At 42.9% G+C, this 26,588-nt stretch overlaps 2 protein-coding genes and 1 non-coding gene across 6 annotated transcripts in view; all 3 read right to left on the bottom strand.

Annotated features, from left to right (window-relative positions):
* Positions 1-22,116, bottom strand: part of Glb1 (galactosidase beta 1) — a 92,445-nt gene extending 70,329 nt beyond the window's left edge. For 2 of the 3 annotated variants that reach the window (XM_040289914.2, XM_078038222.1), the window contains exon 1: positions 21,525-21,794. In XM_040289914.2, coding sequence (XP_040145848.2) covers positions 21,525-21,779 — 255 coding nt within the window. In that variant the 5' untranslated portion in view covers positions 21,780-21,794. Of the gene's footprint in view, positions 1-21,524; positions 21,795-21,828 lie in introns of those variants that run through there. The other variant, XM_005317325.5, reaches the window with a different exon arrangement.
* Positions 1,626-1,698, bottom strand: Trnaa-agc (transfer RNA alanine (anticodon AGC)). Its single transcript has one exon. It is a non-coding gene; the product is annotated as a tRNA-Ala (tRNA).
* Tmppe (transmembrane protein with metallophosphoesterase domain) lies at positions 7,504-21,629 on the bottom strand. Of its 2 annotated transcripts, none has more exons than XM_078038223.1 (2): positions 21,538-21,629; positions 7,504-19,724 (listed from the first exon to the last, which is right to left on the bottom strand). In XM_078038223.1, the coding sequence occupies exon 2, from the start codon at positions 19,613-19,615 to the stop codon at positions 18,266-18,268; it is 1,350 nt and encodes a 449-aa protein (XP_077894349.1). In that variant the 5' UTR covers positions 19,616-19,724; positions 21,538-21,629; the 3' UTR covers positions 7,504-18,265. The 2 variants fall into 2 exon arrangements, with proteins under 2 accessions (XP_077894349.1, XP_005317381.1); XM_005317324.5 differs by having other exon boundaries at positions 21,525-21,628.
* Positions 22,117-26,588: the final 4,472 nt, after the last annotated feature.

Genomic DNA, 26,588 nt, shown 5'->3' with positions numbered 1-26,588 from the left:
TGAGTTGTTACTGCCATGACTGCCCCAAGTAGCTCCAGCCAGTTTTCTTTAGCTTCTCTGCATGCTATAAACACAAAATTATTAGAGTGGTAGGTGGCCCCTAGCTCTGTGAGTGCTGTGAATGTGCCCAACATTCTTGATATTAGCTTCAGATAAACCAGGTACATTAGGGCTTGGATGAAGTCACTTTTGTCCTGACCATTTTATACCCTCCTCCTTCTGACCCAAATCACAGGATGCATTGGACTTGCTGCCAACCAGGACCATGATTCCATTAGTCTCCGACAAATTGCACTTTGTACAATCTTGGATCTGTCTATCTCTTTCTAAGGTTTCCTAGCACTTAGTTCTTATGTACTGGCCCTGGATTTGATTTAAATTTAAATTTAACCAGAAATTTAAAATTTCTGCTCAATTTTAGCCTCAGTAAAAGGAGAACATAAGATCATGTACGTCTCAGGTTTTGATTCAACATGAAGTATGTAGTCCCACTAGAAAGTGTTTCTCACTATTGAGCCTAAATCACAATTGAACCTAGATCTAATGATACCATACAGAATCAATAAGCCAAACCCAAGATGTGGAATATTCTAAAAACCCAATGATACTGATCCAGTTGCTGCAATAAATAAATGTGATTAAAGGCAAAGAAAGGGAATATTAGAAAATAAAAGAGAACTTAAGAGGAATAATGACCTAGTGAAATGTGTGAACCTAGTTTGGATCCTAACAAACCACAAAAAACAAACCAATGACACTGATATAGGAAAAATCTGAACATACATCCGGTATTAGTATTAGAAGCATTATCATTAATTCTGTAACTACTCACACACAAAAAAAATGGCATGGAGACTATCATACAAAAAAAAAGTTCAAGAGGAATATGGAAATAGTTATGAGGAGAATACTCAGACATCTAAGAAATGACTTAAAGTCTAACAAGCCAGCAGAGTGCCATGATGACTCAGGAGGCTGAGGCAGGAGGATTGTAAGTGCAAGATCAGCCTCAGCAACTTAGCAAGGCACTATGCAAAATAGCAAGACCATGTCTGAAAATTAAAAAAAATTTAAAAGGGCTGGGAATATAGCTCAATGGTAAAGCACCCCTGGGTTAAATCCCCAACAACAAAAAACAAACTAACAAAACCAAAATGATAGGCTGAAAAGAAAGAAAAAGAGCAAAGAAAAAAGTGGATAGGTTCAAGTTGGTGATAGGTAATAGGACCTCTGGGATTCTATCTGGAAAGCTGTATAATAAAAAATTTGTTAGAAACATTTGATTTAGGGCTGGGGATGTGGCTCAAGTGGTAACGCGCTTGCCTGGCATGCGCGGGGAGCTGGGTTCGATCCTCAGCACCACATAAAATAAAAGATGTTGTGTCCACCGAAAATTAAAAAAAAAAGAAACATTTGATTTACCTTTACCCCATAATTTTCTCCATCCTATTCCTATAAATATACAATTTGTCTTTTACTGCAACAATGTTTACGCCAAATTGTCCTTCAGAATAAGAAGTCCTAAGAAACAAAAACATGTTCAAAGACTTAAAAAAAACTATTATTTTTAAAAAATATTTATTTATGTATCTTTAGTTTTAGGTGAACACATTATTTTGTTTTTTATGTGGTGCTGAGGATCGAACCCAGTGCCTCCTGCATGCTAGGCAAGCACTCTACCACTGAGCCACAACCACAGCTCCCCAAATAATAGCTTTTCTAGTAACAGCACAAAACTGGAAACAACTCAAATTTCTACACATAGAAAAATGTGTATTCATATGATGGAACACTACTCAGCAATAAAGCAAACAAACCACGGGACTGGGGATAGCTCAGTTGGTAGAGTGCTTGCCTCACATGCACAAGGCCCTAGGTTCAATCCCCAGCACCAAAAAAAAAAAAAAAAAAAAAAAGGAGAGAGAGAGAGAGAGAGAACAAACCACTGGTATTTGCAATAACATGAATAAGTCCCAAAAGTGTTCAGTGAAAGAAAACTTACACAAAGGTTGTGCACTGCATGAACCTAGAACAAACTTAATCTAAGTTGGGAGGAAAAGTCAGAATTGTTACCTGTTATTTTAATCCATTTGTGCTGCTATAACAGAAAATCTGAGACTAAGTAATTTATAAAGGACAGATTTATAAAGGACAGATTTATTTCCTATAATTCAGGAGGCTGGGAAGTCCCAGATCCAGGCAACCACATCTGGCAAGAGTCTTTGTGTGGCCTCATCCCATGGGAGAAGGTTGAAGGGCAAGAGTTCACAGGGAAGGGGGATGGGGATGAGGAGGAACGAAGAGGGGGAGGAAGGGAGAAGGGAGAGAATGAATCCAACTTGCTTTTATAAAAACCACTCATGTGATAACAAAACCACTCCTGCAATAATAATCCACTCACAAGGGCAGAGTCCTCATGGTCTAATCTCTTAAAGGTCCCAGCTCTTGACATTACTGCACTGGGAATAAAGCCTCTAGCACATGAACTCTGGGGGACACCTTCAAACCATAGTGGCACCTATAGAAGAGTGGGAGCAGGTATTGCCTGGGAAGGGACATGAAGGAACTTTTGGGGGGTCTTGGTAATATTCCAGCTGAGTAAGGGCTTTGGATTATGCAGACATGGGCATTTGTTAAAATTCAAATAGTCAGGTGGGGGTTGTGGCTCAGTGGTAGAGCGCTTGCCTGGCACTGGGTTCGAGCCTCAGCACCACATAAAAAAAGTATTGTGTCCACCTACAACTAAAAAATGAATTAAAAAATTCAAGTAGTCTACTTAATTTGTGCATTTTTGTATGTAAATTTTACCTTAAAAGGAAAAAAGTAAAAATATTGACCCCCTAATAAGTGGCATGCACACTCAAGTATTCTGAGGTTGAAAATGGCACTGTTGTCTGCAACTTACTTTAAAATGCAACTAAAAAGCAAATTGATGGACTGGACAGTGAAATTTTCCAACCCTCTGTAGGTCTGGGAAAACTTTTTTTTTTTCTTCTTTTTTTTTTTTCTTCTTTTTTTTTTTTTTTTTTTTTTGCCCCTGGGGATTGAATCCAGGGGCGCTTAACCACTGAGCCACATCCCCAGCCCTTTATATTTTGAGACAGGGTCTTGCTAAGTTGCACTAAGTTGCTCAAACTGATCTTGAACTTGTGGTCCTCCTATCTCAACCTATCACATCGCTGGGATTACAGGTGTGGGCCTGGCTCCTAGTAAAATATCGACACAAATAGAAAAGTGAACTGATGAAATAAATTGTGGTCATAAGGTATATGTACTGCATGTGCCTGTAGGTGTGTACAAGTATATATGTGCACACATTTGTGTATGCTGCACGCAACACACATACATAATGAAATGGTACACAGCTCTTGAGAGTAATAAGGTCCTTTGCCCCTGCCTGTGAGCAAAGATCTCCAAGATATGAAAAAAGCAGGGAGAGTAGGGTTTTTGGAAACATAGCCACATTGGTGGCAGTTCTGCAGAAGGTCCTGGTCAAACTCAGTATGCACCGTGCAGACAGCATGTCAACTCAAACTCACAGTTCACGTCTTATTGCCCCAACACTGGGGGAGCCTACTGATTGCACGAGCCCAAGAGTGCTGGCAAGTCCACACCTCTGGGGTACGCCTTAATCAACCAACATTCTCACCTTTCAGACAACTCTGGAGGTACTCTGTACACTTTTCAGGAAGGTCTTGACAAAATCATGTTCTTGTTACCCAGAGTGATAATCACCCTACACATTCTTATGTAGACTTCGTCCCTTACTCCTGTTTTTTGTTGTTGTTTTTAAAAGCAACGAGGAATATCTTAATATGCTACTATGGAGTGTAGCTCAGTGCTCTACTGCTGAGCCACAACCCCAGCCCACTCCTGTGCTCTTAGATGGCTCCTCAAGCCACCTGTACCCAAGGCCTTGATTCAAGTTCTGCTTCCAGAGGATCCCAGATTAGACCATATCTGGTACCATTTGTACTAACCATTGGACATGGGCCGGATGAGGTGGCACATATCTGTAAACCCGGCGTCCCAGGAGGCTGAGGGAGGAGGCTTGCAGGTTTGAAGCCAGCCTCAGAAACTTAGCAAGGCTATAAGCAACCTAATGAGAGCCTGTCTCAAAATAAAAAATAAATAAAAAGGGCTGGGGATATGGTTCGGTGGCTCAATGCCCTTAGGTTCAATCCTTAGTACCAAAAAAAAAAAAAAAAAAAAGATGGTGGAGAGAATGGCTGGGGATATAGCTCAGTGGTGGAGTGTCCCTGGGTTAAAAATATGTGTGTTGGGGCTGGGGTTGGGGCTCAGTGGTAGAGCACTTGCCTAGCATGTGTAAGGCACTGGGTTCAAAACTCTGCATCTCATAAAAAATAAAACAAAGGTATTTTGTCCATCTATGACTAAAAAAAAAAAGTATGTGTGTTGCTGAGGACTGAATCCAGGGTCTCATGCATGCCAGGCAAGTGCTCTACCACTGAGCTACACCCAACCCATTGCACCTGTATTTTCCATAGATGACAAATAACAAGAACCCTATGGTGCCCAGTGTGAGCTAATACTGAGTCCCTGACTTGTGCAGGACTGTGAGGAGGTATAGATGGGAGGGGGCTGGCACGTGTTCAGCGGCCTTGGACTACTAGCAACTAAGGGCTGTGAGGTTGGCTAGCTTTGGTTAACAAATTTGGGAGCTCTGAAGAAGACTGACAGGCTCAGGTCAGCCGGTCACTCAGGACATTTGTGAAGGCCAGAGGCTTCCAGGGCAACGTTCAGAGAGACCCACAACTCCGACCAGAAAAAGTAAGGTCCAGGATTTAACCACAGGGGACAACAGGAATGGATCTTGAGGGGGCTGAATACAAAGCTAAACGGGGGAAGTTACTGACCTTGTGTATTCACCCCCGACTTAGGGGTTATCTTGGAAAATGCTCCTGAACCCTGCCCCATGCTGTTGGGACAGCTGTCTGGAACCTAGACATGGTAGTGGCCTATAGGAAATGAAATGATGTCAGGTCTGCCTTGGCATTCCAAAAAAAGGCACGGGATGGCCCAGAGAGGTGGGAATGTAAAGATGACCAGTGAACCTACTACCAGACCATATTCCCCGGGAGAAGCCCAGAGACTGCTCCCTTCAGTCATGAATGCATTAGTGAGGAAGGCCATGGCACCCTTGAGAGGCCAGTGGTGCTGTCCTCTGTAGGCAAGGGATGACAGGAGATGCGGCCATAGCACCACGTCCCCAGTATCACTGGGGTTGATGAGATCTTGGCACAATCAAGATGGGCCATTCTACCAGGCAGAAGCTGGTGGATACAAGGTCTGCGCCTCCAATCCCAGCAACTCAGGACTGAGGCAGGAGGATCGCCAGTTCAAGGCCAGCCTCAGCAATTTACATAGGCCATAGGCAGCTGAGCAAGAATCTCTCTCCAGGGGCTGGGGCTATGGCTCAGCGGTAGAGCGCTTACCTAGCAGGTGCGAGGCCCTGGGTTCAATCCTCAGCACCACATTAAAAGAAATAAAGATATTTTTTTAGTTGTAGTCGGACACAATATTTTAAAAAGGGCTGGGGTTGTGGCTCAGCAGTAGAACACTTGCCTAGCACATGCAAGGTCCTGGGTTCAATCCTCAGCACCACATAAGAAAAAGAAAAAGAAAAAAAGAGAGGTATTGTGTCCAACTTTACAACTAAAAAATAAATATTAAAAAAATATTTAAAAATAAAAAGAATCTCTCTCCAAATAATAACTAACAAGGGTGAGGATGTGGCTCAGTGGTTAAGTAGTTCAATCTCCAGTACCAACCAACACCCACTCCCACCCCACCAAAAAAAGAGCAGCAGCTGCTGCTGCTGGTGGACACAGTTACATTCACCAGCAAGGCCAGACGGCAACCTGTAGTGAACCTAGGCCATGGCTCTTAAACCTCAGCATCCCTATGGGACAAGATGGTTGGGAGTTGGCAAGGGTGCTGCCTGACATGTTTAACAAGACAAAAAAGTTAAGAACTTGTCAGCAGTGGAAAGTCACCATGTCTTCATTCAGGTCCCAGGTTTAAGCCAGGTCTCTGACATACAGCCAACTGGTTGAAAGGAAAGCTTGGAGAGGTTGCCTTCAAAAAGGGCCACCCGCTGGGTGTGTTGGCACATGCCCATGATCCCAGTGGCTTGGGAGGCTGAGGCAGGAGGATCCTGAGTTCAAAGCCAGCCTCAGCAATGACAAGGGGCCGAGAAACTCAGTGAGACCCCCGACTCTAAATAAAATTCAAAATAGAGCTGGGGATGTGGCTCAGTGGTGTATGAAGTGCCTTCGAGTTCAAGCCCTGGTGACCCCTGCAAAAAAAAAAAAAAAAAGGCCAACCTAAGTACCCACAACAAACTTCCCGCAGCTCACATCTTCCCCAGTAGGACTTAGGGTCCGTGTGTCCTCAGGAAGCAGGTACCCAAGGCCTTCTGTGGACTGCTGGACAGTCTGAGCTGACACAAGTACCAAGGTAGGTGAGATGCTATCACTCGCCCCCATCACTCTTATGCCAGGGGATGACAGGAGCTTCAGCTGAAGATTTCTCAGGGTAGGCCCAACAAGTTGAAGCACTAGCCTGTGGTTATTTCCCTGGTCCCGAGTTCAAATTGGGATGGTTTTAACAGCCAGCAGAACCCTCACCATGAGTAAGAGTAGCCATTATGTGTAGGTTCCAGAACTGCTCACTCCCTACTCCCAAGATACATCTTTAGCAAGCACACAGTCCTCCTGGGATTGCAGTCCTTTCCATGGAGATTTAAAGATGACTGCCATCCTATCCCCATTCACAGCACCTTTGAGTCTCTACAAAACACCAATGATGGTGAATGACCGTGAGCTATTTAATTAGCCAAATACAGTTCCGATAGGGCTGCCACCTGGGTGTGCCCGAAGCTCCTGGAAAAGATACCATGGCCTCTGGCACTTGATTTGCAGCTAATGTTCTAATCTTTCAAATCCTACAGATAAAAAAGAGCAAAAGCAGTTTGTAAGTGGGCGGGACAACAGTATACCTTCTTCCACTTGCCCCAGGGCTATGTTCACTGTCAGGGACACTCATGGACTGTCTTGCTGATCTGATATATGAAGGACACCGTGTTATTTGGATTGGAGGCGGGAGTAGGGCCAAGTCTCTAAATAGGCATCCAGAAAAGCAGCACAGAGGGGATCAGCAAAGACAGGTCAGAGGCAGCATCAACAGAGACAGCTTATAACTGTTGTCATGGCCAACATGGACAGGGAAAACCGACCTCTTGGACCCAAAGTGACACCTCCCTATATTTAAGGACCCGAGAAGATCTAGAGCCAGCTTCTTTTGAGCTTCCTAAACTGGGGCGCTATTGAGAACTAAGGTGATCAAGAAACAAGGGAGGAGGAGGAACAAAGGGAAAAAGAGAAAATTGCCTTTAGAGTTTATTCCCCCAAAGCCCAAACAGCCCCAAATTTTCCCAGTGTGCAGACTATCCATTTGAAATGAATTGGCACTGGAATAAAATACTGAAGAAATAGACTTTTATTTCATACTTGCAGAGGTGTAGCAGCAACAATACTTGCAATGCATGAAGTCACAGAAAACTTATAAAACAAAAAGCAATTCTAAGCAAAGCGAACTCAAACCTTCTAGATGACCTCCCACTTCCACCCCAATAATGTGTCTAACATTGGAGGGAAAACAGCAGTATAAGCAAACATTCTTGGGTCAAATACATATCCAGGAATATAATACTGGCCAATGTGACTTTTTAAAGCTATTTCAGTGGTAAATAAACATTAAAGCATTAAACAACACAGTATTCACATCATCAGATTTCCTAATCCTCAGGATTAAAAGTACATTTTCATTATTTAAGCACGTTCCTTGGACTTGAATAAAGAAATACAAATAAGTCAGGCATGGTGATGCATGCCTGGGAGGCTAAGGCAGGACGATCACAAGTTCAAGGCCAACGTCAAAAACTTAATGTAACCCCGTCTCAAAAATAAAAATGGCTGGGGATGCAGGTCAGTGGCAGAGTATCCCTGGGTTCAATCCCTAGTACAATAAGAGAAAGAAAGCAAGAAAGAGAAGTAATTCAGTGAGATCGCAGGTCATGGGTCATGCTGGTTCTGTGAAGAGGATTTATCTTCAAGTCCCTCAGGATAACTGGAAAACACATTCAGCAGATCTCCATCCCCAGTACCTCCTTTCCATTCACCCCAGAAGCCCAAGAGCCTGGGGAATTCCTGGCATGAGCTATTTGGCTCCAGGGTGGCAGAGACCCAATCCTTTTCCTTGGCTAGCTCCCAAGGCTAAGGGAAGAGGAACTGAGGGAAATGGAATGGGAAGAGCTAGATCTCACACCACGGGATCTCAGACTTCTCAGTTCAAAGATTCAAGAGAAATAGAAATGTCTCCTCAGACAGCCTAGAGAGGCAAGACAGACAGACCACAGTGATGGTCAAGAGTGATAGGGAAGCCAAGGGCGGTGGCGCTTAAATGTAATCCCAGCAACTCAGAGGCTGAGGCAGGAGGATTACGAGTTCAAAGCCAGCCTCAGCAAGTTATTGAGGCACCATGCAACTCAGTGAGACCCTGTCTCTAAGAAAATATATAAAAGGGCTGGGGATGTGGCTCAGTGGTAAAGCACCCCTGGGTTCAATCTCTGGTACCAAAAAGAGTGACAGGGAGAGGGTCTGTAGGTGACCTGCTTACCCATTCAATTTATTCATGCCTGTCTTATGAAAAAATGTTTTTGTTCCACATTCCAAAAGTCTGGGGTAAGATGGGTAAATAACAACACAAGACAATGAAAGATGGAGAAGGACGAGTTCTGAACTGGCTCCCAATCCTTCGGGACTCATGGACATTTACAAATTTAATTCTTCCCCTTTATCTCAAATTAAATAGCTTTATACAAATAAAATTTGAAAATATAAAACATTTATTTATTGAGACAGGATATCACTATGTTGCCCAGGTTGGCCTTGAATTCTTGATCCTACTGCCTCAGCCTCCCTAGTAGCTGGGATTATGGGTGTGTGCCATCATGTCTAGCTAAAACAATTAAAAATTTTTTTTTGCAGTTGTAAATAGACAGCATGCCTTTATTTTATGTGGTGCTAAGGATCTAACCCAGTGCCTCACATGTGACAGACAAGTGCTCTGCCACCGAGTTATATACAGCCCCAGCCCTAAAACAATTTCTTAAAAGTTAAAAGTAGACCTTATTTTCCATACCAAAAAAATATTCCAAGTGAATATGAAGTACAATTTTGACTCTTTAGCCTATAGATAAAAGTACAGCTTAAATCATATGCAGGCAAAAAAGAAAAAAATCAAAACAAACTACATTCAGTAGACTTCATCTCAGTAATAATGTTGATATTGCTACTTACAATCTAAAGTATATGTAATAGGATACACTAAATAAGTAATTACTGCTGGGCATGGTGGCACACGCCTGTAATCCCAGAAACTCGGGAGTCTGAGACAGGAGGATTGCAAGTTCAAAGCCAACCTCAGCAACTTAGCAAGGCCCTAAGCAACTTAACAAGACCCTTAGTAATTTAGCAAGATGCTGTCTCACAATAAAAGATAAAAAGAGGGCTGGGGATGTATCTCAGTGGTAAAGTATTCCTGGGTCAATCCCTGGTACAAAAAAAAACCAATAAAAAAAGTAATTACATTAGGTTATCAGGAATCAAAATTTGCAGTATAAAAGAAACCAAAAGAAAAAAATCCTGTATTCAGGATTTACCTACAACTTTTCATTGAGTTTTGCTATGAACCTAGAACTGCTCAAAACATTAAAAAGTCTATTTAAAAAACCTAGTAATCTTCCACTTGAATTGGAAATACTAAAATGCACTTAACATTTGCTTCCCCCATTCCTTCTGAACAAGTATTTTATTTCCTAGCAATACCCAGGGCAAGAGCTTAAAAAACAATACTGTCCAGGAGCAAGCTAATCTAAGCAATCTAACCTAGTAGTGATCTAACCCAGGTGCTAATCTAGCACTTAAACTGTGATCTCTAAATATTTCTCACTATAAGGAACCAGGACAACTTCTTCATGAAATTAATCTAAAATCTAAAACTATAGCAGAATATGTACAGAATAAGTCCAAAACTATATTTTTTAAAAAATATGGTCACATCAAATTAACAGATGCCAGTTTGAAAGGATTCCAATTGGCTAAAGATGAGACATTTTGAGCATCAAAAGACTTCTTTGATTAAAAAAAAAACACTAAAAATATCCACATTCATAATAAAATTCTCAAAACAGAAGCTTATTGGTTATGCTGGAAGGTTTCTGGGGTATCGGCTCATGATTCTAACAACTCAAAAGTAAAGTGAAAGAATCTAGCATCTATCTACCTTGCTTTTGCTGTACACTTTTTCAGAGCAACCAACTTGTCAGGGGAATTCTTGGTGGAAGAACCACAATTAGCAAATAAAGAAGAAATGATGGAATTGAAAAGCTGCCATTTTGTGATCCTTAGGTGAAATTATGACTATAGGCAACAATCACCAACGACTGCTGAATCATCATCTGATGAAAGATGAGGAACTTTCTAGTGGAGAGATGGAGCTGATGACTCCTGATCAGTCTTAGCATCACCCAGGCAATGATGTCTTCCCACCAAAAGAGTTGAACCTGAATCCATCTCCAGAAGGCTAGTTCCACCTGTCCACAGAAAACATGAGGGTGGGAACACGCCCCAAAACCACCACAAATATAAAATGTAGGAAATTCCAAGACATTCAACCCGGATAACTTGAACAAAGAAGGGCAATAATAATAAGGGATGTTACAGACTAGAGACTTAAGAAATATGTCGCACACAGTAAAGGGAGCTTGTTTTTAGATCCTGATTCAAACAGAAGAACTATATATAATACTGTAATTCCTCAAGAAATTAGACAAAGAACAAGCTAAACACAAAGTTGGGCAAAGGCAGGAAATAAAAGATTAGAGCAAAGGTCAGTGAAATAGGGAATAGAAAACCTGTGCAAAAAAATTAAAGTTGGATTTTTTAGGGATCAACAAAATTGACAGACCTTTAGCTAGATTGTTTAATAAAAATAAATGTCAGAAATGAAAGAGGGACATGACAACCCATGCCACAGGAATAAAAAACATTGTAAAAGAATTCCAAGAGAAGGCGTATGCTGACATTTGGAGTAACCCACAAGAGATGAATGCACTTTTAGAAACACACAACCTACCAAGACTGAATCATGAAGTAGAAAATCTGAGCAGAGTAGGTGTGATGGCACACGTCTATAATCCGAGCAACTCAGGAGGCTGAGGCAGGATTCCAAGTTCAAGACTTGACTCAGCAACTTAGTGAGCCCCTAAGCAGCTGAGCAAGACCCTGTCTCAAAAAAATAAAAAGGACTGAGAATGAAGCTCAGTGGTAATGTGCTCCTGGGTTCCATCCCCAGTATTAAAAAGAAAAAATTTAAAAAGAAAAAATGTGAACACAGCAATAACTAGTAAGGAGATTGAATCAGTAACCAAAAACCTCAAAGAGAAACCCAGAACCAGATGGTGTCACTAGGAAATTCTACCAAACATTTAGATAATTAACTCAATTCTCCTAAAAATCTTCCAAAAAACTGAAGAGGACACCTCCAAGTTCATTCTATGAGGCCCATTTTGTCCGAATACCAAAGCCAAAAAAAAGACAAAGAAAACCACAGGCCAATCTCCCTAAAGAACACCGAGGCAAAAATCCCCAACAAAATACTGAATACAACAGCACATTAAAAGGAATATACAGGGCTGGGGATGTGGCTCAAGCGGTAGCGCACTCGCCTGGCATGCGTGCAGCCCAGGTTCCATCCTCAACACCACATACAAAGAAAGATGTTGTGTCCACCGAAAACTAAAAAATAAATATTAAAATTTCTCTCTCTCTCTTTTTTTTTTTTAAAAAAGGAATATACATTGGGGTTGTAGCTTAGTGGTAGAGCACTTGCCTAGCATGTGTGAGTCACTGGGTTTGATCCTCAGCACCACATAAAAATAAAGGTACTTTAAAAAAAAAAAAAAAAGAAAAGAAAAGGAATATACACCATGATCAAGTGGGATTTACTCCTGGAATGCAAGAATGGTTCAACATATGAAAAAGCAATCAGTGTAATACACTGGATTACCAGAAAGAAGGGCAAAACCAGGATCGACTCAGCTGAGCCAGAAAGAGCACACCCAGCAAGGCACAACACCCTTTCATGATAAACAAAACAAACCAGGAAAAGAAAACTACCTCAACATAATAAAGGCTTAATTCACACCCAATGGGGAAAGATTTCAATCTCCTATAAGGACAGGAACAAGGCAAGGATGCCTATTTTTGTCACTTCTACTCATCATAGGACTAAAAGTCCTAAACAGACCACCTAGGCAAGAAAGAAAGAAGAGGCATTCAAGGGCTGGGGTTGTGGCTCAGCGGTAGAGCAGCGCTTGCCTAGCACATGTAGGGCTCTGGGTTTGATCCTCAGCACAACATAAAAACAAGTAAATAAAATAAAGGCATTGTGTCCAACTACACCTAAAAAAAAAAAAAAAGGCATTCAAACTAACAAGAAAGTAAAATTACCTCTTTGCATGTCACATGGTCTTACATATAGAAACCCCTAAAGATTCCATTAAAAAAAAAAAACAAAACCCTGCTAGGACTAATAAATGAATTCAGTGAAGTAGGAGGACACAAAATCAACACAGAAATTATTTGCATTTCTATACCCTGACACTGAACAATCCTAAAAGGAAATAAGAAAAAACAATTCCATGTGCAAAAGCATCAAAAAGTTTGGGTGTGGCTCTCGCCTGTAATCAGAGCTATTCCACAGCTGAGGCCGGAGGATCCCAAGTTGGAGGCTAGCCCACAGCAACTCAGCAAGACCTGTCTCAAAAAGTAACAAGAGCTGTGGGTGTATTTCAGTGATAGAGCTCCCCCCTGGGTTCAATCCCCAGTTACTAGAGGAAATGAATTTAAAAAAAAATAAAAATAAATTTTAAAAAAGGTAAAATACTTAGGAATAAACTTCACCAAGGAGACAAAAGACTTACACAGTGAAAAGTACAAAACACTACTCCAGTCTTCACGGATTGGAAGACTTAATATTTTTACAATGACCATATCATCTAAAATGATCCACAGAGTCAACACAGCCCCTATCAAAATTCCAAAGGCATTTTTGCAGAAGTAGAAAAACTCATCCTAAAATTCATATGGAATCTCAAAGAACCCAAAGAGCAAGACAATATTGAAAAAGAAGAACAAAGTCTGAAGACTTATATTTCTTGATTTCAAAATATATTACAAAGCTACAGTAATCAAAAACAGTGTCAATGCCCTACAGACTAAACAATGGATGAAAACAGAGGCCAGAAGTAAATACTTTTGTATACAGTCAAACGATTATCAACCAAGGTGCCAAGATCATTTGATGGGGAAAGGACATCCTCTTCAATACACTGGATATCCACATGCAAAAGAATGAAGTTGGACCTTTATCTTATACCACATACACAAAAAATTAGTTCAAGCCCAGTGCAGTGACAAATATCTATAATCCCAGCTGCTCAGGAGGCTCAGGCAGGAGCATCACAAGTTTGAGGTCAGACTGGGTGGTTTTGTGAGACCCTGTCTCAAAAAAGAAAGGGGTTGGGGATACAGCTTAGTGGTAGAGCACCCCTAGGTTTTGGGGGTGGGGAGAGAGACAAATCAACAGTGAAAAGGCAAGGCAACCCACAGAATTGCATAACATATCTGCAAACCAAGTATCTGATAGAATAAATACTCAGAATATATAAGGAAATCCTACAACTCAAAAGCAAAACCACCAGGTTTGAAAATATGCAAAGGGTTGAATAGAAATTTCTCCAAAGATAGTATGAGGCACTAAGCAACTCAGTAAGACCCTGTCTCTAATTAAAATATAAAATAAGGCTGGGGATATGGCTCAGTGGTTGAGTGCCCCCGAGTTCAATTCCTGGTACAAAAAAAAAAAAAAAAAAAAAAAAAAGCCAATAGGCAGTGAAAACTGCTCTACATCACACATATCAAAAATCACAATATAAGGGCTGGGGTTGTGACTCAATGTTAGAGCATTTGCCTAGCATGCGTGAGGCACTGGGTTCAATTCTCAGCACCGCATACAAATAAATAAAGGTCCTTCAATTAAAAAAAAATTTTTAAAACACAAAAACACAATATCAACTCATACGCATTAGGATGGTCCCTATAAAAAAAAAAAAAAAAGCAACAGAAAATGAGTGTTGCCAAAGATGTGGAGAAACTGGGGCCTCATGTATTGTTGGTGAGATTATAAAATGATGCAACTGCTCTGGAAAGCAGTATGGCATGGTGGGGTGGGGGTCCACAAAAAATAAAAACAGAATGATTGCCATTATGATCCAGCAAGATTCCACTTGAAGGCATATATCTGACAGTATTGAGAAGAATTGATCAAGGAGAGTGGAAAGTTCCAACATTTTATTGGGAGGTAAAAGATCTGGCTTCTCTAGGTCCAAATCTCCTGGATATTACATGGTATTATGAACCACTGTTATTTTTAGTGGATATCATAATGGCATATGGTTATGCTTTTTAAGCAAAGGATTTATACCGAATTGCTTATGGGGGGGGAGTTACGTTTCCTAAGACTTAATATGCTTATACTAAAAAAGAAATATGAAAGAGTGTGGAAAAAGGGCAGATGGGAAAGAGTGGAAGGAGAGTCACAATGTTGATGCTGGGTGACAGGGGACATGTCAGTATGCTATTCTACTTTCATGAGAATTTAATTTCCATAATAAAAAGTTTAAAACAAATCAAAGAAGAAAAGGCTGGATGGATGTTTTAAATGGTTGGCAGAATTTATTTCTGATATTTTATGGGGTTTTTTTTTGTGTGTGTGTATGTGTGTGTGTGTGTGTGTGTTGGGGAAGGGGGTGCTGGAGATTGAACCCAGGACTTCGTGCATGCAACAAGCACTCTATCAACTGAGCTATATCCCCAGCCCTAATTTTTTATATTTTATAACAATGTCATATAACACATGCTATTATTAATTATAAAAAGCATTACATTTCAATTTGCATCTAATGAACAGAAAAACAAAACAGAATGATTAAGCTTCAAGTAAGGTTCTTCACCACATCCACAAGTATGAAGAAAACAAGTCCATTCAGTGCATTGAACAGAAGGACAAAGGGTGCAACAGGGACTCATCTGAACAATGAGAAATTTCTTCTGAGAACATCCTCTTCCCTACACCCCGCCACCCCCAGTCAGGGAATACAAACCAAGAATAAGAGAATGTTAATGCCTTTTCTTGGATTCCTAGGGTGGCCTTACTTCCTTTCTGTTAATAGAAAAGCAATCCATCAAACAAAGAGTTCAGAGTGGGTGAACACAAAACGATGGCATCCAAGAGAGACAAGGATCCAAGATAAACGACAGAACTAGATGAAGGCCGATTTCATCAAGCACAGGGCACCTGATGAGAAAGATCTAGAAATCAAGAAACCAGCAAAATACCAAGATCAGCAGGGAAGTCAATTGCTATCAACAGAACCAAAAGGTAGGAATGAAATGTCAACAACTAGCCTAGTCAGGTGCAATCCCAAACAAAGGAGAACTGAAAAAGGCAGTAAGAATGATGCCCCAACTGAGGCTGGGTCACAAAGGACAGAGAACATTTGGAAGAGCAGTTGGAGGTGTGGCAGGCTTGGCAGTGGTACGCTGCAAAGAGAGTCAGGGAACTGGGTGCTGTGCTGTGTCCATTCCTAGAATTCCACCATTTGTAAAACGTTTTTTTTTTTTTTTTAATTTTAATTTTTTTTTTTAAAGCTTCTCCAGCCAAGTGTGGTGGCACATGTCTATAATCCCAGCAACTTAGGAGGCTAAGACAGAAGGATCCCAAGTTCAAGGCCAGCTTCAGCAATTTAGCGAGGACCTAAGCAACTTGGACCCTGTCTCAAAATAAAAAATTTTAAAAGGGACAGGATGGTGGCTGAGAATGTAGCTCAGTGGTAAAGCACCCCTGGGTTAAATAAATAAAAAGATTCTCCAGGGTCCCTTCCATTGCTCTGAAATCCTATACGTGGAGAAAAAAAAAATAAGAAAACCATCAGTTTCACCTCATTTATTCAACTTGACGGGATGGTTCACTTTTGATGCCTTCGCTACCCCGGAACAAGGGATGGGGTTCTGGAGAACTCAGAAGAACAAAGAGAAAGCGAAGCCACTCCATCTGCCAGGCAGAGCCTACCCAAGGAGACTAACATGGGGAGGGGAAGATAATTTCCCTCGAGTTGCTGCTGCAACATCTCACGGGGCCCTGGTAACAGGTGGCATGCTATTCACCCACATTCCCCAGGATCAGTTGCTCCAGAAATTCTCTGGGCACCCGTGCACAGTCTAGTTCCTTAGCAAGCTCACATGTTGTTGAAATATTCACATAACTATGCACAGTGCCACAAGGAACTCAGGCACCATGTCTTGATTCCCACCCCAACGAAACCATCTTGAAAGCCACAGTGCTGTGAGGTCACCTCGCTGACCTAGGATGTCTCACTAGTGAGCAGGAGAGCGGGACCCTCCCATCAGAGAGTGTCTATGCTCCCTGTCAGAAAGCCTGTCAGCCCCATGTCTAAAAATTACCCAGAAGTTAACACTGAGCCCAAGCCCTCAGATTTCTCAAGCCTTTCTAAGAGGAGGGCTTACTGGTATTCCAAAGTCCAAGGTTCTTTCTTCTGGCAAGGTCTAGGCCAAGAGGTTGGGACTCACTCCAGGACAGTCACCCCTACTTCTTTTTCTGAGTCTAGAGGCCAGCAAGGAATGATCCTGTTATTTCTGTTGCCAGAGTCTAAGGGTAGCTCGCCTGGGGCAAGACAGGTGGACTGGAATCTGCCCAGCAGGAAGAACAGTTCCTGAACTCCAGGGCTCAGGAGGGGAAGCTGGAAAGGCCCTGCAAGAGGCAGAGAGCCCTGCCACACCCCATGAAAGCTTCAACTTCCCCAGGGGTGGATTGTGAACCTTCACTTCTCCTCAGACCCCAACCTGGGGTGAGAAGTAGGGGGCCCCAGTTTCCTGACTCTTCCTCAAAAAAAAAAAAACAGCCTACACCAAAGCTAGCTAATTGCCTTGTAGGCTCTGTTCCACGTAGTGGTGGGTAAAGGGAAGTCAGACTTCAGCAAAGAACTCTGCAGGAACATCAGGTTCTGGTTTGTTCTCCTTTTGCAGTTAACTGCGTGAGGCTCTATACTCAAATATAATAATAAAGCTACTTAACCACCAGACAGTGGAAAGAACTTTCAGTAGGAGGCAGACCTGGCTTCTAGCCCCAAGTCTCCAACCCGTCTTTCTTTTTCATGATGTTGGGGATCTATCCCAGGGCCCTGCGTACACTAGGCAAATGCTGTCAGTAAGCTACATCCCCAGCCCTTCAACATACCTTGTCATGTTGTGGGTGCCCTGCCTCTTTCTCTTAGTTTTCTCATCTATAAATACAGAAGCCACCTGTCCCTAATTACCTCACCCAAGTATAAAAGACAAGGGAGGTAAAACCCCCCCGAGGTCATAAGCAGCAGCATTACCACCACGGCCAGAGAGCTCAGCTCATTTTTTTTTTTTTTTTTTTCCCTCAATCGGCCCCCAGCCCTGGCCACCCAAGAGCACAGTCAAAGGGCTTTACTCAAGACCTGAACACGAGAGGCCCTCTGTGTTCCAGCATTTTTTGCTGATGCCCTCAATAAAGCTGATTCTGTCAGATCCCAGCAGAATAAGAAAATATTCTCCAGCAATCCAAGGGGCTTCCGACCTTACCTGTTGTCCCACATTACCTACCAATACCACCTCCAGAGAGGTTCTAGATCTAAGTCCTAAAGAGGGTTTAAAAAAACACCAAGAGGAAGACACACTCTTGCCCCTTTCAGGTTCTAAATTAGGAACCCCACACTGGGGTTCTTCCCTGTGAGCTCTGCAGGAGGACTTCACTTCACACCAACTGGAAAACAGAAGCATGTCCTCTTATAGGTGACCTTAGTGGCCTCACAGATGCATACCAAAAAAGCAAGTAGCCACTTAAAGAATTCAACCAGCCTGAACTTGCCAGGCAGCCCCACTACAAATCACTGTTCATGTCAGGTTTGTGACCAAGGGGGTGCCGTCATGGCTGGAAGGGTCAAGCTGGCAAATAACTCTGAAGAGGGACAGAGAGGGGAGGGGAGGGCAGGGGTACCAAGGACAGGGCTGGTTCAGGGAGCCTGTTGCAAGATGAGCTCTGTGATCTCTGCCCTGCTCCCCAGCCTCATGGGAATCCCATAGTAGGCTGTCCCTGGACTGACATATACAAATGTCGTCTGGGCCACTTGGTAGAGACCTGCAAAGAAGGGGTTCAGGAGATATGCTGCCACGTTCAACGGGAAGATTTGCCCAGCATGTGTGTGCCCAGAAAGGATCAGGTTAATATCTGGCCGCGCCTGGAGGGCTCTCTTGGCAGCCAGGGGCTGGTGAGCTAGCAAAATGATGGTGTGGTCTGGGGTGCAGCCCCCCAGGGCCTTGTCAAGATCCATGCCGTGGCCAGAGTAGTGCAGAATGTCTGCTTCGATATCATCCACTCCGGCCAAGCAGATCCAGTCTTCACTTTCACCACCACCATCGCCACGCTGGGCTCCCGTGGCAGAAATCTTCACATTCTCATTATGAAGTGGCCGGACATGCAGGGACTCCAGCAGTGCAAACCAGTTGCTGACATCCGACGTATAGTACTCATGATTGCCCGTGACGAAGTAGGTGCCAAGGCGTGAATGAAGCTGGCCCAAAGGAGCAACAGCTGTCCGAAGGACAGAGGCTTCCGAGTCAGAGAGGTCACCCACAATCACCGTGACATCGGGTTCCAATGCATTCACCATCTTCACAAACATCTCCATCTTGGTCCTGCCCACTGTGGGCCCCAAGTGAATGTCAGAGAGGAGCACGATCTTGAGGTTGTTCATAGAGAGGGGCAGCTGAGGGATGGGCAGCTCCACGGTTTTCACTGCTGGGGGCTTAGCAGCATTCAGGAGCCCCATCATGCTGAGCACGGCAGTCACCACCACCGCCAGGGCGGGCCTGAGCACCAGCTTCCTTGACTTGTCAAGGCTGCCCACGATCCTACCGCTGCGCCAGGCCAACAGCTGGTAGGCCTGCTCCATGCCGCTGAGGATGCAGAGGAAGAACACCATGATGATGTAAGCACCCAGGCAGGAGTAGGCCGCCAGGGAAAAGAAATAGGGCTCCTCAGCCACCAGAAAGAGCATGGTGAAGAAACTGGAATGGGCCAGGGCCAGAAACACCATCACGATCAGTTTCCAAAGCTGGAAACAGGTGGACTCCATTGCTGGGGAGTGGCAGAGGTTGCTCACTGTGCTACGCCAGATGTAGAGGGAACCAATGAGCATGAGCGAGTTGACAAAGAGAGCAAGCTGCAGGCGGAACAGCCATCGCCAGGCCCTGAGCTCCAGGCTCTGTGCCAGATAGGAGCGGGAGACGATCATGGACACGAAGACAGTGACCGCAGCCAGGGCAGCCTTGGAGCCCAGGGAGAGCTGCCTGAAGTGCGCCATTCTCTCTTGCTCCTAGAAGAGTCCCCACCAGTTCTGTGCAGGTGGGCTCTGGAAGGCGAGTTCCTTAGAAAGGATAGTGGCCAACGAGAGGCTTCCAGGTCAGCTCGGCCTGCAACCAGGAACTGGTGTCAGCTTTGTGGGATATTAGAGTCGCTTTATCCCCATTCAAAACCCGAAGGCCACTAATATCTGCCCAACCTACCTCAAATCTAAGCCACTCAAATAGTCAGGTACTACACTATTGTTATTTAAATACAAACACACAGGATGGTGACACGATGGGCAGCTTTTATTTTTGCACAGCGTTCTGTATGTTTAAACTTTCTCCACAGTAAGCTTGAACATTTTTTTTTAAATAAGAAATACATTATTCTACATCAACAGTTCTCAAGTGACACCCTCTCAGATGATCCATTTAGTCAGACACTATTTTCATATTACTACTAAGCCATCACCACTTTTTCCGTTCTCACTGTCATGTCTATACAGTAGAGCTTTCTAGAAGCTACATGACATGTCATATGGTAATGGACTCAATGCAGAAGTACATTTAAAAATGTCTCTTATTAAGACACAGAATGTAAAACAATGTGACTGCACCGTGAAATTGAGAAATACTATTATCTTTCATAAGAATATGTTTATTACTATGTAATAGTCTTGTTACTTCTAAAAGAAATTGATAAATATTTTCAAATTTTGTCCAGGACATTGAAAGCAATAAATGCAAACAAGGGAAAAAAGGAAAGCTAGGCTGCTGGCTCTAGTCTTCAGCTCTAGACACAGAAGCCCAGAAGGGACACCTAAGAATTCCTGAGGTGATGCTGGCCTCCCCTTGAGGGCTTCAGACAGGGTGCACCCCACCCACTTAATGATGCTTTAGGAGAGTGATGATCTATTACCCAGAGGGTTGCTCTGTAGACCTGTTCTTCATCCACAAATCCTTATCTACCCCTCTTCAGATACTGGTTAAGATCTTCCTCCCATCCCCCACTCCACTCTGCCACTGAACTGTTTCCCAGTTCCACCTTCAACAGCTTCTTATAGTTGTCTAGCTCCAACCTCAGAGTTCCTCCAGACCTTTCGATTATGACAAAAAAAAATGTTTAATAAGGGGGAGGGGGGAGGTAGGAGAGATGGGGGCAGGAGAACCACAGACAGATGGAGAGGGAGCAGCAGCTGCCAATACCCAATTTGAGACAACCTTTTCCCAAAATGAAAATATTCTCAGCAGCTGTTTTCCAAATACTTAAGATTTTCCATCTTGGTTTTAGATAAATGACTTTTCTCTGTTCTGGGCGCGTATTGATAGCCTTTTATCAAAGGGTGTAACTCATAAGTCAACAGGTTCAAATCCCACCAACCTGTATTAAAAGGTGCCCAGACTCAATGCACCTGAACTCTGGAGGAACCAACCAGAAGTTGATTTGTTGAACGTGCAGTGAGGCAATTGCCGCGTTCCAAACTACTCCCTCTCTTCCCGCAGATGTGACGCAGAGCTCCCCAGGGGCACGCCCCTACGCCCCAACAGCCTCTCTGACCACGATCGGTCAACGCTGGTGCCCACCTGCAGCCTGCCTCCTCCCACCCTCAATCTGGCCTGCAAAACCCTAAAGAGAAAGGGTCCCACGAACGCGATGAAACACCCTGCCCCATAGCAGGCGGCGGAGGACTGGCCAGGAGGAGACCAGATGTTTGAAAGGAAGATCACCCTCCAGAAAAACATTACAAGGTTCATCTTTGAGGGGGCCTCTCCTGACCCCATTTATCTCCTTCCGGAGCGCTCCGCAGAGCACGGAACTAGGCAAGGGAGGGCGCACCAAACCGGAGTCCACTGAGCCCTCCAATAGCCCGCGCGACTTGGATTCCCTCTCCTGGAAATCCGAAATTGAATAGGTTTTAGGCGCACCTCATCTCCCCACCTCGTTACACAAATGGGGAAGTAGGTCCATGCGAAAGGAGCAGTCCGAGCCGAACACACAAGCGACCCAGCTACCGGGAAGGACGCGCGCCCCGCCCGATCTGCCCGGCCCGCCCCCGACAGGAAGGCCAGTCCACTGCCTGAGCTCGGCCGGTTGCCTGCCTGCTCCGGGACACCCCGGGGTCTCAAGCTCCGGGCTTTGCCAGGACCTGAGGTGACCACGGCCTCCGTCTGGCTTCCCATCAACCTGTCCCTAGCAGTGCGTCCCAGCGCTCGAGTCCCGCAGACTTACGAGCAAGCCGCCCGCAGAACCCAGCAGCAGCGGCGCCAGCAGCAAAGAGAGGATGTGAACCGGAACCGCGATCATGACCATTCTCCAACCTCTCGGCTCCGCAGTCGGCGCCGGGGCCAGCCGCTCGGCCTTTCTTGGCTGAGGACCCGCAGCCTGGCGCCGCCCCCTCGCCTGCTCCGCCCCCGGCTCCACCCCGCGGTAGCAGAGCCCGGAGTTGAGGTGAAAGGGAGAGCCCCCGCCACGCGCCTCCGCAAGATTCCAGCGCAGGGTTATCTGGTTTTTGCCAGTGACGGCCTAGGGAAGAACCCTTTGGAACGGCGATCGAGAGGCCCCTCCTGTCAACAGCTTGATAACGCTCCCGGGAGTTGGACATTGCCAAGGGGGTCTCCTTTTACCTTGGCTGCTTGGAGAGAACTCAAGGGGGAAATTGATAACACTAAACCTAACTCCGATCCTAAAACTCTAAAGCACGGGTTCTCGAAGTGTGGTCTATGGTCCAACCCAATCGACATCACCTGGAACTTATTAGAAATGCAAATTCTGGAGCCCCCCCTCCCAAAAAACCCAGAATCAGAAACTGGGATGGGGTGGGGGTATGAAACCCAGCTATCTCTAATTTTGCAAACTCTCCAACTCATTATGATCCATGCTGAAGTTCGAGAACCATTGCTCTAATTACGGATAAATTTAGAATTGTGATTCAGCTGTGGCAAAATTTATTCGAATGTCAACCTCCAAAACAGTTGGGTCTGCAGTTTATTTCATGGAGTTTTGAGTGATGAAAGCACCAGTGCCTCCCACCTTTCAGTTTTGCATTTGGTTCTCTTGTCATCTCTGCATTGTAGGCAGATCTGTCAAATGGGCATGAAATAGCACTATTTTTACATTTGGGGAAAGGTTTCGGTGTAAACTAACTTGTCCCGAGCTCGGATAACTTCCAGACTTTAATGCAAAGTTACCCTCTTTTCCCTGGTTGCTTCCCTGCACTCTTAGAAAATCCCACTGTTCTTTCACTACCCAAGTTTCAACTGGGGCTCAGTGGAAGCGCACTTGCCCAGCATGTGTGAGGCACTGGGTTCGATTCTCAGCACCGCATAAACATAAATAAAAAAATAAAGGTCTGTCAACAACTAAAATAAAATAAAATAAAAACTTAAGGGAAGAAAACTTTAGGGATATTGCTTTTAAGTATATGTATTTAATTTTTCCCAGTTGTATTGAGTTAACACTTACATAACATAAAATCCAATCTTTTAGATGTCATTATCTAACTTTTTATTTTGTTAACTTTTTACTTTGAAAAACCAACGTGTGGTCTAATTATGCTATTGACAAAGACTCTCCCCTTGACCAGACTTTAGATTCTTCTGAGCTCTCTTCTCAATTAAGTCTCAAATGTGGCCTTCCTATTTTGTCCTGCCCTTGCTGGGCCTTATCACCTTGTAACTCATTATATCATATATTTGTTTTGTGTTGCTTTTTTGTATCTAGTGTTTTTTTTAATAAGTAAAAAGTTTTTACTTTTTAACGAGTCAAAATAGTAATCTTAGCTTATCTCTTGATGTTGCAAAAAAACTTTTCATATTGTATAACAACATATCCAAACCTCCATTTGCTCATGCCCTCTCCCACTGGACATTTCCTTGAGAGACCATGACAGGATCGGTCACTGATTTTCCTTTCCATGTTCTTTTCGTGCATGTAATGCCAACTCCCCCTCCTTGATCTGTGAAGTCCTTTCTTAACTCTGCAATTCTAGTCCAGAACTGAAGAGCAAGAATTTGCTGGGAAAGGTGACACACACCTGTAATCCCAGCTACTCAGGAGGCTGAGGCAGGAGAATCAAAAGTTCAAGGCCAATCTGAGAAACTTGGCAAGATCCTGTCTCAAAATAAAAATAAAATTAAAAAAGACTGGAAATATAGCTCAGTCAAGCACTCCTGGGTTCAATCCCCACTACTCTTTCCCTACATCACCCCCCAAAGAGGAAGTGCTCCAGGGACAGGCACACTTAGTCAGAATTCTAGCTCTGCTACTTACCATTTATCTAAGTGTGAACAAGTTGCATAATCTCTCTGAGCTGTAGTTTCTTCATTGGTGAAAAAGACAAAACAACATCAAATTCACTAGGTACTTGTGGAGGGGGGAGTTCCCAGAGACGATGGTAGGCAAATACAAGATATTAGTGGGACAGCTGATGAAATCAGAATTAGACCTGTAGATCTGATAATATCATACATTGATGTTAAAGTCCCTCATCTCCATAATGGCCCAGAATCTAAAGATTAAATAGTAGTTTTGTATTGATTTTGATCAATGCTGTAGATATGTAAGAGAATGTTCTTGGTGTTTGGAAACAAAAGGACATGATCTTTGCAACTGACTCTACTAGTTCCAAAACTAAAAATGTGGAAAGAGAAAACAAGATTCAAGAGTTGGTATTCTAGGCATGAAAAGAACACCGGAAAGGTAAGTAAATATGGAAAATGTTAACATTTGGGGACTCAGTGAAGAGATTCTTTGTACTGTGTTTTTCCCCCAACCTTTTTCTAGTCTGAAATTACTGCAAAATGAAGTTTAAAAAATTTTTAGCACAGAGCTGGGGCTGTAGCTCAGTGGTAAAGTGCTTGCCTCACACATGTGAGGCACTGGATTCAGTCCTCAGCACCACCTTAAAAAAATGAATAAGTACATTAAAAGATATTGTGTCCATTTACAACTAAAAATTAAAAAAAAATTAGCACAGAACTAATTCAACTTTTTCCACCTTCCCCAGCCTATAGACTCAAGGTTATAATGTGCAATAGATTTGTTTAGCTGAACTGAGATGGAGAGGATTTTGAGCAGAGTTGGCAAACTAAAGAGCAGAAGATGAAATCTAGCCCTCTGCCTGCTTTTGAATGGTCTGCCATGCTAAGAATGGATTTTACATTTTTTAGATGAATGAAAACAAATCAAAAGAATCATCTTATGACTGAAAATATGGGATTGTTCCCAGTACTGGGACTTGAATGCAGGGGCACTATACCACTGAGCTATATCCCCAACCTTTTTTATTTTTACTTTTTTGAGGCAGGGTTTTGCTGAGTTTCCCAGGCTGGACTCAAACTTTTTTTTTTTTTTTAGTTGTAGTATATTTTATTTATTTAATTTTATGTGGTGCTGAGGATCAAACCCAGTGCCTCACATGTAGGAGGCAAGAGCTGTACCACTGAGCTACACAGCCCCAGTCCACTAGACTCAAACTTTCAATACTCCTGCTTTGGCCTCCTGAATTGCTGAAATTACAGGTATGCACCACCATATCCCGCTAAAATATGATATATTTTTAAAAATATGATATTAAAATATCAGTATTCATAAATAAAAATTTACTGGAACATGACTGCCTCCAATTTTCTGCATATGGCTTTATTCACACTACAGTGGCCCCGACAAGTCAATGCAATGAGACCTCAGAGCCCACAAACCTAAAATACTTATTATCTGGTTCTTTATAGTGAAGCTTGCCAAGAGAATATAGATTGTAGTTTGTTTCTGAGATTTTAGTTGATTTTTTTTTTTAAATTTTCAGGCAGGGTCATTAAGTTGTTGAGGGTGACCTTGAACTTTTGCTCCTCCTGCCTCAGCCTTCTCAGTTTCTGGGATTGCGGGAGTGTGCCTCCACGTCTGGTTCACATTGCTGACTTTAGAGTCTGAGTTACTTTCCTAAGGCGGTGCTTCCACTTATCCTTTACTTTGAGCTCCTGTTCACATGCATGTGTAGAATATGATGAGATACAAAGTCCCTTGCCCCAGGCTGCTGGGTATATGTAATGTTACCATGTAGAGACTCGTCTCTAGCAAGGGCCACATGCACAACTAAATTACAGACCAGTACTACTCAAAGGGTGGTCCGTGGACCAGTGCAATGAGATAAATACAGAAATTCAGATAAGGCACTTAGAAACTTTTACCAATTTAAAAAAGTAAATTTGTTGAATCTAAAGATAAAAACATAGATGGGAATTGTGTATGTGTATTATTATTTCATTTTTCTATTAATTTATTTTCATTATATTTTATATAAAATAGTCAGTCCTTGATAGATGTAAAAGAGCACTGATAAAAAGACACAAAATTGATCCTTCAGGGCTGGGGTTGTAGCTCAGTGGTTGAGCACTTGTCTCAGATATGGGAAGCACTGGATTTGATCCTCAGCACCACATTAAAAAATAAATAAATAAAATAAAGATATTGTGTCCATCTACAACTAAAAAAAATATTAAACAACAACAACAACAACAAAAACCCTGATCCTTCACTAAAGGTGGTTTGAGAAGCACAGAGGCCTCAATAGTAGGACAAGAACAACAAGGGGAAAGACATGTACTGGCCAGAAATACACATGAACACTTTGTTTTTCTGTCCTTAATGGACTCTGCTCACAAATTAAGAACAAATCTGACTTTTTGCTCTATTTTCTTTTTTGGCCTTGGCAGGACTTTCCCACTTAGTAAAGTTCAATTCCCAATGTTTGTTCTAATCAGTGTTAAAACTTTGCCTAACTTGACATTTCTAATACTTTAAAATACCATTTAAATGATTGTAATTTGAAATAGGTTTTAGGTGTAATTAAATGATATATATTAAAGTTGAAAAAAATAAGGTCTTCGCTAAAAAGATGTAACAACTAAATGTGACATATGATCCTGGATTAGATCAGGAAACAGATAACTATAAAGTATTATTGGGACAATTAACAAAATTTGAGTCTAGAC

The sequence above is a fragment of the Ictidomys tridecemlineatus genome, chromosome 2 (genome assembly GCF_052094955.1).
Source record: "Ictidomys tridecemlineatus isolate mIctTri1 chromosome 2, mIctTri1.hap1, whole genome shotgun sequence".
In the NCBI taxonomy this organism is placed as follows: domain Eukaryota; kingdom Metazoa; phylum Chordata; class Mammalia; order Rodentia; family Sciuridae; genus Ictidomys; species Ictidomys tridecemlineatus.
This window is presented reverse-complemented; position numbering and strand designations above follow the sequence as displayed.